This window comes from Pelodiscus sinensis, chromosome 29 (assembly GCF_049634645.1).
Source record: "Pelodiscus sinensis isolate JC-2024 chromosome 29, ASM4963464v1, whole genome shotgun sequence".
NCBI classification, from domain to species: domain Eukaryota; kingdom Metazoa; phylum Chordata; order Testudines; family Trionychidae; genus Pelodiscus; species Pelodiscus sinensis.
This window is the reverse complement of record NC_134739.1, coordinates 2,327,563-2,342,195: the sequence shown is the minus strand read 5'-3', so window position 1 is coordinate 2,342,195 and position 14,633 is coordinate 2,327,563. Positions and strand designations below refer to the sequence as shown.

Below are 14,633 nucleotides of genomic sequence, written 5' to 3'. Positions count from 1 at the left end.
AGGCTAGCAGAAAAATGTCTATTCCTTACAGTACGTATTTATAGAGTGATCACATCAATTCCTGAACCTTCTCTTTGTTAAGCTAACTGTATCAGGCCCCTTAAGACTATCCCTTTAAGGGAGGTTTTCCAATTCTTTCATCTTTTACAAGCTTCTAACCCTAACCCCCTCCAACGTATCAATATCTTTCTTGAACTGTAGACACCAAAACTGGACACAGGAGTCAAGCAGCAAACAGAGGGAAGAGAGCGTCCCTCGACATTTCCATTAATGCATCCCATCCACCTTTTTGGGCTCTGGGAACTCATGTGCAGGTGGCTATTTTGGAAAATTCAATGACCTATGTTATTCAGGAGACTGTCTGGATCAAGGGTTGACAATAATTTCTTATTTGGGAGGGCACGCTAAGAATTTAGTGAGTGGTCAAAGGCTGCACTCTTCCAGGATATTAATGGAGAGGATGAGGGCTCTAGAATGGAGGGTAGCTGCAGGAAGGTGTGCAGGCTGTAGGAGGGGGTGTGGATTCTGGGATGGAGTTTTGGGGTGCACCAGGTTGACCTGGAGGAGAGGATTGGGGTGCAGGTGGCCATGCAGGGGTTTGGATTGTGACCTAGGGCAGGAAGGGGTTGTGACCTGGGACAGGAGATTGGGGTGCAAGGTTTTGGAGGCTATATGGGTTCAGGACAGGCTCCCACTGAGTCATGGTACAATGGCAGGCTGAATCCAGCAGTCTGAGAGGCTAGATCCAGCCCATGGGCTGTATTTTGCTTGCCCCTCGTCTAGATGATCACAATGTTCCCTTCTAGGCTTGGAATCTATGAATTATCCACCAGGACCCCCAAAGATCTGACTCCTAGGCTAGCAGCTCCCATTCTGTTAAGTTCCTAGAGCAGTGTTCCTTAAACTTTTTAAGACCAAGGAACACCAAACAATTTTTTTTTAATGGGGAACACCGAGGATTTTTTTTTGTTGAGCAAAAAAATAAAAATAAAAAAAAAAGCCCGGGGGAAGTTGAGAGGAGAAAAAACTTGCCTGCCCCTTTGAGGGCAGCCATTTTGAACTCTGTTCTCCGCGGCACACCAGTGTGCTGTGGAACACAGTTTAAGAAACACTGTCCTTGAGTGGCGATAAGAGACTGAGTGCTGTGGGATGGGGCGGGAGAGTTTGGGAAGGGGGCCACACAAAGACTTGTGTGTGTGTGGGGGGGGGGGAATTTGGACATAGAGCCCAGGCATGGGGTTGGGTGGAGTCAGAGGGTGGCACGCAAGGAGGTTGGAGGGCCACAGAAGGGAGAAAGGAACCCTGGCAGTTTGCAATGCACTCGACCTACGGAAGCTAAAGTCTGCAACACCCTGAGCTAGATGAGGCCTAGACATTGTTTTGTTCACATGACACTATGCCCAATTACCTCTTCCCAAGCATATTTTTAAAGGAGAATATTAATTTAATCCAACTTGGCCAAACTCTAAGTACATGATAAATACCTCAATCGAGCCACGAAGAGAAGAATTGCTCATTTGTAGAGAGATTCAAATATCCACCAGATGCCACAGGAAGAGAATAAAGCAGGGTCTTTTTTCTGCCCATATTTACATTGTCAAGCCATTTTCTCCCCTCCAAAATTCTGCTTCAAAAAGATCATCTTTTGTGGCTAGCAAGAAGTGGGAGACAATGTGAACAGTGTGTGTGAACACACTGTCACCTTGGCAATCTGCCCCCCACACAAGTCATTACAATTCTGACCTTTATGAGGCACTTCTAATCTTGCAACTTGTCATCAGTGCCACCCCCTCTAGCCAGCTGAAGGTCTGTTTTAACAGGTGCGTACCTCAAAGGAGAAATAGCCACAGATGCTAGTTTTAGAGCAGCCAACTAGAGAGGAAGGGAATTTGCCAGGGCTCCATCTACCACTCTTCAGAGACCCCTACAGCTGTAACTTATCTGTACATTTTTAGAGGAAAGTATAAATCCTTATGAGCTGCAAAGTCTGCCTCTCCTCCAGCAAAGGATCTTGTCAAAAATCAGAGATGACGCTTTTCCTGTAGCAGGCTCAAACTACCAAGAGGAGCCTCCAACATTCTATTTTCTGCTGCGTCGCATGTCAGGGTAATTTAGGCTTTTAAGCTATGGCTGGCTATTAACTGTCTTTAGTGCTGGCTGTACTCAAAAGTTAACATATATATAAAAGTTAACTCATCCCCTTGTCCCCTAAATCCACCTCCCATCCTAATAGGGCAATTTCATTTACCAACACTAGTCGTGCATTCTTGTCCTGCTTGCTACCCAGGATTTTTGATAGGAACAATTAGTGACAGCATCCTACCACTTTGGAAAAGAAACAGATGTCAGACTGCAGGATGCAAAACAGTTGTGGGAAATATGATGCAAAACCTGAACAAAAAAATCTTCATGATAATAGTTCCAAATGCTCCCACATTCGCCAGGAAGCTGCTAACAACATCCTAAGTGAGCCTTACCACAAACATGGGACAGAAAAACTTCCTTTATTTATCCAAAAAGATGGCTGCCACCGCTACAGTTTGAGTGATGCTCCTAGATAATGATTCTCCAGCATCTCTTCTCACCATGGGATCAAAGTTTTGCCAGCTCTCACAGACCAACTCATGACTCAGCAGATGAGTGGAACTGCAGTGCATTTAGGGTAGCCAGGAAGAGAAATTCTTTCCATTCAAAATTCACAAAGCGAATCCCAGGAGTAAGAATGCCATATGCTGATCTCAGTGAGTCAGTCCCTCAATGCATGAGACGACAATTTTCCAATCAGTGCTGAGTCCAAGGCCAGAAGGGACCATTGTGATCATCCAGCCCAGCCTCCTGCATAGCCCAAACCACAGGAAATCCACAAAATAATCTCTAAAACAGATCTTGTAGACAAACATCTCATCTTGATTTCAGAACAGTAAGTGATAGAGAATCCATCATGCCAATGACTGACCACACTCGCTCAACAAAATTATGCCTTATTTTGACTCTGAAGTTGCCTCGCTTCAACTTCCAGCCATGGGATCATGCTAGACCTTTCTCTGCTAGACTGAAGAACCATTGCCATGTAGGTACTTATAGAATGTGATCAAATCAGCCTGTAACCATCTCTTGGTAACTGGACTGAGCTCCTTGAGTATCAATTTAAGGCAGGTTTTCTAACTCTTTAGTCATTCTCATGACTCTATTCTGACTGTATCTCCAATTTGCCAACGTTCTTCTGAATTATGGACCTCAGTACCAGACACAGGATTCCAACAGTGTTCACACCACTGCCACATACAAAAGTAAAATAACATTTCAGCTTCTACTTGAGATTCCACTGTATGAAGCCAAAGATCACATCGTCCCTTTTGGCCACAGCTTCACACTGGGATCTCATGACTCCCAAATCTTTTCCAGAGTTACTCCTTCCCAGGATAGAGCCCCCTATCCTGGAAATAAAGCCTACGTTCCTCATTCCAACTGCAGACATTTACACTTATATTAAAACACGTTGTGAACTTCCACAAGCTCACCAAGTAATCGAGACTGCTCTAAATCAGTGGCCTGACAATCAATTACAAATCACTCCCCCAATTTGTGTGTCACCTGAAAACAGAGGGGCCAAAAGCAAAAGCTTGTGGCTGGAAGCAATGCCACCCAGGCAGCAGTGCTGACCCCCTCCCTCCCCAAAGCCATGCGGAGCAGTGCTCTAGCAGTGACTGAACGGGCCTAGGGCTGCGGTGGCAGCAGGGAGCCTGGCACCTCTCTGAATTGCACAGCCCTGGGCATCTTCCCTCCCTGCCGGGTTTGCCCAAAATCTTGATCTGTGATTATTTTGTTTTCTGCCATGTTAGTAATAAAAATGCTAAATAGCGTAGCATCAAGAACCAATTCCCACTAGACTCTATCCTATTGGACGATCATTCTCTGTTTACAACTACATTCTGAGACCTATCAGTCAGCCAAGTTTTAATCCATTTAACGTGTGCCAAGTTAATTCTAGATCTTTAAAATATTTTAATCAGAATGTCACAGAGTACCAAGTCAGATGCCTTAAAGAAGTTCAAGAATATTACATTAACACTGTTAATTTGATCAACCTAACTTGTAATCTCATTAAAAAATAAATCAAGTTAGTTTAACAGGGTTTATTTTTCATATATCCATGTTGACAGGAATTAATTATATTACAGGCAGTCCCCGGGTTACGTACAAGATAGGGACTGTAGGCTTGTTCTTAAGTTGAATCTGTATGTAAGTCGGAACTGGCATCAGCCGCTGCTGAAACTGATCAGTTTCAACAGCCGCTGAATCTGGACACCAGTTCCACTTACATACAGATTCAAGATAAGAACACCAGGCGTCCCCAAGTCAGCTGCTGCTGAAACTGATCAGCAGCTGATTCCAGGAAGCCCAGGGCAGAGCAACTCTGCCTCGGGCTTCCTGTAGTCAGCCGCTGGTCAGTTTCAGCAGCAGCTGACTTTGGGACGCCTGGGGCAGAGCAGCTGGGGTGCTGCCGGGTTGGTCCAGTAGCACCAAGAAGCGGTGCTGCGGGACCAACCGGCAGTGCCCCACCTACTCTACCACAGGCCCCCGGCTTTGCTCCACGTCTCCCTGGTCTGCTGGGGGGAGGGGCACTTGCTGTGTCCCCCCCCAGCAGACCAGGGAGACGTGGAGCAAAGCTGCGGAGGACCCGGGCCGAACCGTGGCGCTTCCAGATCAGCGCCGCGGTCTGGCCCGGGTCCTCGGCGGCTTTGCTCAGCGTCTCCCTGGTCTGCAGACCAGGGAGACGCTGAACAGAGCGGCGGAGCACCCGGGGCCGGACCCGCGCCGCTTCCAGCTGATCTGGAAGCGGCCGCGGGTCCGGCCCCCGGTGCTCCGCCACTTTGCTCCCGTCTCCCTGGTCTGCTGGCTCCGCCAGCAGACCAGGGAGACGGGGAGCAGCTTTTCTCGCCCCGGAGAAGGCGGGCGGCGGGACCAGGCGTCCCGCTGCTCTAGTTCTCCGGGGCGAGAAATCCCCGTTCGTAACTACGGATCCGACATAAGTCGGATCCGCGTAACTCGGGGACTGCCTGTATCTTCCTTTAGTTCTCTATTAATCAAGTCCGTTGTCAACCATTCCATTATCTTTCCGGTTTACCCTTTCTAAATATTGGCACATAAGCTTTCTTCCATTCTTCTAGAACTTCCCTGGTGTTTCATACATATCCATATTGACTTTGCTACTTGTTTATTTTTGCATTACCCTCCTTTGCTCCTCTTCTGCATCAGCAAAGAGCTTGCGGATGTTCGCCTCAGACTCTCCTACATATTTGTTGAGTATTTCTGGACCGTTGACCACCTTTGGTTCTCTGGCATTCAGCATCTTGCCAATCTGTCTAGCCATCAGTGTTTTACCACAGCCTGGTGGTCCATACAACAGGATGCCCTTCACATGCTTGCAGCCTAGAAAAAAAAAGGAAATATGAGCAGCAGTGCCACAAGATCTCATTCAGGCCAAGAATTTGGCAAGCTTCACACTCAGGGTGGGACCAAACACTATCCAGTATTATAATTACCATAGGTATTTCTGGAAGGAATACAAACTACTGCTATAGAGCTCCAGGCCTCTGCCTGGCGTTAGGTAGATTTCCTACATTTATATACTCCAAGATTCCTTGCACTTTCCTCTGACACATCTGGTGCAGGTCACATCCTGAATCAAGGTACTAGACTAGATGGTCCATGAGCTGATCCAGTCAGACCATTCCTATGTTCCTTCACTTCACTGATAAAGCTACTGAATAGCATTGGGCAAAGAGCACTTCCATTCAGGACTCCAGTAGGCTGCCTATGGAGCACAGGCTACAGAACTCCAATCAGTGATTCCTACATCAAGCTCAGAACTTCTGGTGAACCCTGAGAACACTGTTTAGAAAGCCATACAATCTTGATTTAAATTTTTTAAGCGACAGCAAGTCTATCACTCTGTGCTACACACCTGAAAGCAGTTGGTTCAAACCTAGCTGATGACCCATATGAGAGAAAATTATGTATGCAGTAAGATACCATGATGATCGGAAGCAGCATAAATCTTTAGAAAAAAATAGACACCCGGTCAAAATAAAACTATGCACTTCTATGTACAAATATGGAAAGCTTAAAAGTGAAAATACATGAACTAGAATGTCTTGCCATGGAAGAGCAAGATATCATATCCATTATAGAAAGATGGCAGAATTAAGAAAACCTAGGGGATTCTAACACCTGGCTATAAACTAGGATGAAGATGTGGGGAAGTAATATTGAGTTGGAGAAGATTCTACAGAGCAGTAAGGTTAAGATTCTGAGTGGTGAGACCCACTCAGGTAAATAAGGACAGAAACAAATACCAAGTTATAAAAATACTCCTAGGGTGATACATACCAGTCTCCAACCAAAGACAAGGAAATTGAGTTGGAAATATAGACAGCAAATTGGCAGCACAAGTCTAAGAAAATGATGATAATGGGGGAGTTCAACTCCTCCCAGATAAACTGGTCAAATGGTACAATGGAACAAAGCTGAAAGAAGCAAGAGTGTGAAACTTCCAATGAATACTTAGAACACCTAATTCTAGAGCACACGAGGGAAGAAGATCAAACACCACAGAAGTTAATTCAAGCAGTAAAAGTAGCTGCTATGAGCAATCTTCCAGAGTCTGAGTTAGCGCAGCGGTGGGCAATAATTTTTGGCTGGGGCCACTTCAAAAATGGGGCGTGTCTAAACCAGAAGGGGTGGGGCCAGGCTGCTTCTGGGCTTCCTCATCCCCAGACAATGATGGGGATCCTTCGCCTTGCTTCTGCCCTGCACAAGCGTATGGCATTTTGAAGTGCCACGTGCTCCTCGCAGGGTGGGGGGAGGGGGGAGGAAACTTCGCGCAGCTCCCGTGCCTCAGGCCAATCAGCGCTTGGGGGCAGGAGAGCACGGGACGTCTCCTCCCATCCCGCAAGCAGCACGTGGCGCTTCAAAGTGCCACATGCTCCTGACAGGGCAGGAGGAAGCTTCTTGTGTTCCCCTGCCCCCAGGCCCTTTTGCCCACCCCTGAGTTAGTGGGTCAAGTTAAGGCTCAGTAAATCAAACTCAGAGGTGCCCCCATCAGCAGGTGGTACTCCTGCTCCTGCAAGGAGTAAGAGAAGCCGATGGGAGTGTTTGCTCTCATTAGTCTCCGGCTATGGGGGCAGTGGGGAAACTCAGATCAAGGTATGTTGACTCTAGCTACGTAATGTATCTGGAGTTGCGTATCTCGAATTGACCTTCCCCTTTAATATAGACCTGGCCTAAGTAATAGCAACCACAATATAATCAGGTTCAGCATATGCGGGGATGTCTTAAGACAGGGGCAAAATGGCCACATGCCCAGGGCCCTCTGCAGAAAGGGACCTGTCTTAGCAGTGATACGTAAAAAAAACCATTTGACACATGCTCTGATGAATACTGAGTCCAAAGTGCTTTTGGAAATTGAATTTGCAGATGTCATTTGTGACTGCTACTCGCAGGTACAGAAAGTGATGCTTTTGAACCAACAAAATAGATACATTTTTTCCTATTACCACTATGTTGTGTTTTGGTTCACAATACAATTTTAAGACAATAGTTACTATTTATTTCCTACTGTAATAGGATAGGCACCCCAAATTTACACTGCATCAAGGGGACTCCAAAGTCATTAAGATGGCCCTGCCTAGGGAGATGTGATGTACCATAAACTGATCAACCCTAAACATTAAAAGGAGATTTCATTAAATTAGGTGGCTTCTCAAAAAGGCCCTAAAGGAAGAAGTGAAATCCTTAGATGTAGCACGGCTGCAGCTTATGAAAACATGATATAGCAGCACAGATATAGCCGAATAAAATTGAAACCAGACAGGCAAGAAATAAACCAATGTAGCTTATACAGCAAGGAAGTTATTTGTTTAAGACCAAAAGAGATATTTCAAAGTGAGGAATTTTAACCCAAGTAATATAACTTAGTGTCTTTTTGTCAACCAAGAAAGCTAAACTAGTTCAGGATCAATGGAAAAATTAACCAATCCCCAATATAAGCATAATGTAGGAAATGCTATTTAGTGAACATATTTTAATGTAACATTTATGGGTGAGATTCTGCATTCACAAGCAAGTTCCTGGGCTCCGCACAGTAACCATAACCCAGCACTCCAACGCAGAAGGAAGATTTTGGGGCTCAGGCAGCACGGTGATGCATTCAGTGTCAACACATACAAAAATCTCATCTAGTTATTCCAGTCACTGTAATTAAAAATAAGGTTCCTGTCTTATCCTTATTACCCAAACAGCAGGCCATATGCAGAAACCTGCACACGCACAGCAGAATGTAACTTTAACAACTTAATATTAAGACAGGTACTGACACTCTTCAAGCTACCCGACATTACTAAGTAGGTCCAGTGAAGGGTTAAATGGCCTCATGCCATAGAACCAAGGAATGGTTAAACCTCTGCCACTCAGTTTGGGCACGTCTAAACTACATTCCTCTTTCAAAAGAGGAATGTAAATGAGGCAAATCGAAAGTGCAAATGCAGCGCAGATTTAAATATCCCACGCTTCATTTGCATATTCGCATCCAAGCACTTTTTCGAAAAAGGGTTTTTTGAAAGTGAAAGCGCAGTCTAGATGTGAGTTTTTCGGGGAAAAAACTCTTTCAAAAGAACCCGTACTCATAATTTTTTTTAGAGGATGGGGCTGGCTGCTAGAGCAATTCGGTGTCCCAAATTTCAAGGTACCCTATGTGGCTGCGTAGTTTGTACACCTGTAGGAATAGTTCTGACACTCACCACCCACAGGCAGGGAAGTTTTCAGCTTCTAGAATGGCTGCTGTGAGCTTTAGAATGCCTAAACACATGGACTCACTGGAGACAGCTCCACCCCATGCTCCTTCCCCTCCCCCCCACCCGCACACATTTTGGGAAGGGGAGAATACATGAGGGAAGGAGACTGACAAAGGCTGGAAATCTCACCTTCAGGAATGAAGTTAATTTGCTTTGTATTCCCAGTGGAAAATTGGGAGGCCAAAACAACGTGGGAAAATTGTTACTGATCTATTTGAACACGTTTCAGAATTATGTTTGGTTCCCAGTAGATTAGATCAATCTAAAAACATTTAGAAACCTTTGAGTGTTTAATTGTTCTGTGGAGAAAAAACCATTAGTCACTGGAACCAGTTCAGTGCCAGTCATAGCTGCCTACACAGATCATGTTTGTTTTCAGAGATTAGTTTCCTTTTATCCATGTTTGACTTTCTGCTTTATTAGATGTGTGTGTGTGTGTGTGTGTGCGCGTGCGCGCGCGCACACACACCCCATGTTCAAACACTTGCAGCATTTCATATACTTAATAGAGAATGGTGGTGGTCAACTTTTTAAGGTGCTCAACTAAGACAAGATCTGAGTTCAATTTCTATTGCTGCCAGAAGCTGAGCAATCTTCGGCTAGTTGTGTTATTTTCAATTTGAATAAATGTGTGTTGCAAGTCATTGACATTGAACTGTGTTTCGCTGCTGTTTCATGCTTTCATGTTGTGTCTATAACACATTCAGTGAACAAAAAATTCTGCAGCCTGAAGAGAGAAGAATGACAAAACTAAGAGTATCCAATCCTCTCAAGCAACCTCAGAAAACTTCAGTTTCCATTTTGTAATGCACAGCAACAAAACTGAAATGTTGTGAGCCAAGAAAACAGTGAAACTGTTTTTCCACAACAAAGATGTTACTGGGGAAGCTAGGTTCAGAAAAAAATGTTTGTCGACTTTCAGGTATTCAAAAGTCAAATAAAATAAAATACTGGTAGCAAAGACCATTTTACACAGGAACCAACAAGGCAATAATAAATTAGAAATGATTCCTGTCAGATTAGTGTCAGGAGATGAACTGTTAATACATTTGTGGGAGAATATGATCCCCTATGTAGCCAAGACATGAGAGACAGGGTTTGGATGATGAATGATAATTTGAAGGGGAATCCCAAGCACAGAAACCAGCTGATTTAGATGGCTCCACTGTGCTCAGGGTGGAGGAAGGCTCACAAAATGCTACTGGCAAGTCAGGGCATGTGTACAGATGGGAGAGTTTCTTGCCACAGCTGTACTGAATGCTTAGATTTTTATGTAGCACACCTGCAAGCAGAGGCATGATCCCAGAAGACAAGCTTCACAGACTGGCCAAGTTCTTCCTCTTCAGACCAATTCAGTTTCCATAAGTGTGTCATTTTATGTACTTTCTGTAGAGCTTTTTAGGGACACTGACAGTTCTGAGCTCAGTCCCCCTATTGGCATACTTGCTACAGGCACTTAGAGAAAGCAACAACTCCTACAGCCACAGGAACCTCCTGCTCCCCATGAAGTCTACACAAGGGCTCATTTCACCTCACCCCTTCTGAGAAGAAGTTGGAATAACGGCATTTGGGTAAGGCAGGGGCAGATGCACCAAACCCTAATGTTACTCACCCAAAGCTGGAGTTCTTAGGAAACCATGCAAAGGCTATTCACTATGGAAAGCCAAGAATCTCACCCTACCCTGGGATGCCAACAGAATGTCGGAGAGTTGGCTCAGTTGCCCAGCAAAGGGTGGAGCCTTGAAGTATTTCCCCCTCTCTCCAAGCACCACAGACAATTCACAGCTCCTGAGGCACCACCTGGCAGCATTAGTGGACTCCTGGGGTTTGTAGGCATATCCCATGTAAAGGGCCAATAATGTGGACAGCAGCTCAAAGGGAAAGACTGAAGTCTCTAGGCACAGGAATGGGTCATGGAACATTATAGGTACTGCAATGGCTCCTAGGTGCCCTCGTCATGGAATAGGGTCCCTGGATGCTGGGCACTGTACAAACACACACCAAAGACAGCACCTGTCCCAAAGAGCTGACAATCTAGCCACACAAGAGACAACAGATGGATACAGCAGACGGGAGCCCAAGGGAACAGGAACGCAATGCGGTCAGCATGACAGGCCACAGGCTGCCTAGCTATTGTCAAGCTTCACGACACAGATCATGGCCACTCACCACCACTGCACAGTGCAGTCTTTAAGTGAAGTGGCAGTTTCAAATATACAATACTGCCTCTTGAGCAGGGTCACCAGTTCTGGCTCGACGTATTTCAGGTAGGGATGTAAAAGGTTACCAGGTTAGCATTAGGCTTACTAGGGAACCTGCCGAGCCCAGCAGCAGGAGCGGGATCAGGATCACTGCAACACAGCTGGGGCTGGGATCCCGGGCAGGGGCAGGGGCAGATGGGACTCCATCTCTGACTGCACTGCAGCAGCCCCAGACCCCAGTGTCAGATGGGGGCAGGCAGGACCCCATCTCTAGCAGCCCCCAGCTGCACCGCAGTACCCCCAGTGGGAGCAGGCAGGACGTCGGCTGCGCCATAGCAGCCCCAGATCCTGGCTGCGCCCAGTGAGATTCCCTGTCCTGCTGCCCTGTACCAGCCCAACAACAATTAACTGGATAAGCCCTGGATGGGCAATAATTTTTGGTGGGGGGCCACTCCAAGATTTTGGTAAGTGGTCAAGGGCCACACTCTTCTGTGGAGGAAGTGTGGGGTCTGGGATGGAGACTGGGTACAGAATGATGCACAGGTTAAGGGACTGGGGTGCAGGAGACGGTGTAAGGTCTGAGAGGGTGACTGGGTAAAGGAGGGGGTTGTGACCTGGGGCAGGGGAATAGGGGGCAGGGTCTGAGAGGGTGTTTGGGGCAGGAGAGGATTCTGACCTGGGAGAGGGGTGTAGGAGGAGGTACAGGGTCTGAGAGGGAGTTATGACCTGGGGCAGGGGAGGGTACAAAAGGTTTGGATAGTGACCTGCGGGAGGGACTTGGGGTGAAGGAGGGGTATGGGTGCCAGAGGCAGGCTCTGGCTGGGGGGCACTTACCTAAGCCAGCAGCCCTGCAGCACCCCCAACCAGGCTGGGCTCCCTGCCCAATGCAGCCCCAGACTGCTTGAAAATACAGGCTGTTCCCTCCACGTGGCTCTCAACTCCGGGAGGGGAACGACGCTTGTGAGGTCCCCAGCTCCCAAGCCAATCGCTCAGCTCAATCGACTTGCTGTTTCCAGCAAGGTGAAGTCAGTTTTTATTGGCCAGTTGTTTCTGGCCAACAGGAGCTGAGGATTGGGCTGGGGGAAGGGAGATGACATGATGCTTCCCCCTCACTGGAGAGCAGAGAGAACACAGGGACAGCACTTTAAACCGAGTTGCGTGCCTGAGGATCCTGGCAGGGTGGTCTGTGGGCCAGATCTGGCTCCTGGGCCATTTTTGCCCAGCCTTGGGCTAAATGATTTAATTTTAATTGTTTAACCAGTTAACTGTTTTGAACATACATCCCTAATTCCTGGAGGTTTCATCACGGCAATCTTTAATTAAAGATTACTCTTTAATTCCTGGAGGGTTGGCAACACTGACCTTCTGAAAATCAGAGAGCTATCTATTGAGCACTATGAGCGCAAGACCAGGAAATGCTGGAATCCCAGCTCCGACACTAACTGCTTCTGTGACCTTAGCAAGTCACTTTACATTTTTGCCTCTGCTTTCACCATCTGACAACTGAGAACATTACTAATCATCTGCACTTCACAAGGACATTTGCACTGCTCAATCGCACTGTGTGGAATGATAAATTCTCTTTCTATTAAGTGAGAACAATTCTTCTGGAAGCCAAAGCAATTAATTCTTTTCCAACAGAAATCTTACACACTGTTACAATCAGAAGATTTACTTGCACACCAAATCTACATGCAGCCAAAATTTTAAAACAATTAAAACAAACAAGCCCTCATTAAAATAGACAGACAATGACAAACTACAAATGTTGTGTCTTAAATTGCAACTCAGTTCCACATACAAAACAGGATTTTTATTAAGTTTTATCTCCATGTTGTAGTTTATCCAGATCAGAGCTGTGTGGCCAAATGTCAATACCATTAAGCAGATCTCAAACCTAAATTATTCTCTGACCAAGTATTTCTAACTCGCTAGGCTTAGCATCAGAACTACCACTATATCTAAGATCATCTCATCTGAAGAAATGGGTTTTGCCCACAAAAGCTCACAATACTATATATATTTTTATTAGTCTCTAAATTGCCACAGGACTACTTGTTTTTAAGGTTACAAACTAACACGGCTACCTCGGTGACTACTTTCTTCCACTATTTGATCTGAGGAAGTGGGTCTGGCCCACGAAAGCTCATCATCTAATAAACCATCTTGTTAGTCTTTAAAGTGCTACATTGTCCTGCATTTTGCTTCAACTAAATCTAAGGTCATTCATGTCATGCATAATGGATAATAATGCAATTTAATTACTATTCAGACTAACAACATGTACACCATGGGAACTGCAAAGCAGGAGAGGAAAATAAACATAGATTATGAAGTTGGGAGAAACGGATGACAAAAATTCAAAAAGACAGTGGCCGAGCCAGAGATGTAATAGCACCACGAGAAAACTCATAAATGGAGACTCAAATCAGACTGACACTCAGCCAAAAGGAGACTAAGTTTAATAACCATGTATTTCTCCAGACACAACATCTTCTCGAAAGATGAACACAAAATTGTGTTAGTGGGTATGGGCTTTCCTACTTGGTAGTGTACTTCTCCTTGAATTAAAATCAAACAGTTCTGGTGTGAGCATCACTTTCAGCTGCACCCAAACGAAAGCAGTATCTGCATGAAATGTACCAGTTTTGCATACAGTGGCCAAGAGATGATTTATATATTAATCCTCAAGCAGGTTAGTATATGATTAGGGTTCCAAGGTTAACCTGACATACAGAAAAGATTTTCCATTAACACAGTTGCAGGAAATCTCCTCCTCCATTCCCACATAAGCCTTTCATTATTGCTGCCTAGATCCACTGCCACAAGTAAACCTCAATGTAAGATTTAAGTGTTACTGAAATGACATTAAACTGAAGGGAACTGCCTCTCTGCCTCTTCCTCAGAAATAGAAGCATACACAAGGCTAGAGCTTAAGCAGCCACCAGAGGTTTTTATTTTAAGGGGCCTCTGCAGAGCAAACTGTTTGACATAGCAAAACATAGATTTTGCCAAAGAATTCTTCTTACACCTTTAATTTTCTTCCTCCCTTCCCCATTATCCATGCATGACCATGATTTTTTTAGGGAATGTTTATTACATGCAGGAGGCAATGACTAGATTTATGGCAATAGTATTTATCAGTTTCCTTCTGATGGAATGTGATAAAACTGAAAATAAATCAGCCCAAAGCACAAGCTCCCAAAACAGACACACAGTGCCTTTGGCTACACAATCAAAACACATGACTTCCAATGAGACTGACAGCAAACTCAGAGTCAATATGAGACAGCCTAATCTCAGGCTTTTAACAATCTTGTGTCATCAACTGATAGAGACTGCCCTCATCTTTTAACATCTTAACAAAAATGCAGCCAGATAGCTAATTTAAGATTAAAGTAATATCACTGGATGGATCACAGGGTCTTGTATTTAGCTGTATATTTCATATCTCATCTAGATTTTAATGCCAAGGCCTTCCCCAATAATTTTCTGGGATTTGTATCATTAAACTAAAAGCCTGTTCTTTACCCAGGGTCTATAAATATGATGCACACTTTTTTTTATAAAAGGTGAA

General features: G+C 45.2%; 1 protein-coding gene across 3 annotated transcripts in view; it reads right to left on the bottom strand.

Annotated features, from left to right (window-relative positions):
• The window catches only part of NSF (N-ethylmaleimide sensitive factor, vesicle fusing ATPase), a 162,931-nt gene that overhangs the window by 70,168 nt on the left and 78,130 nt on the right, over nucleotides 1–14,633 (bottom strand). For all 3 annotated transcript variants that reach the window (XM_075911369.1, XM_075911370.1, XM_025181455.2), the window contains exon 9: nucleotides 5,234–5,433. In XM_075911369.1, coding sequence (XP_075767484.1) covers nucleotides 5,234–5,433 — 200 coding nt within the window. The remainder of the gene's footprint in view (nucleotides 1–5,233; nucleotides 5,434–14,633) is intronic.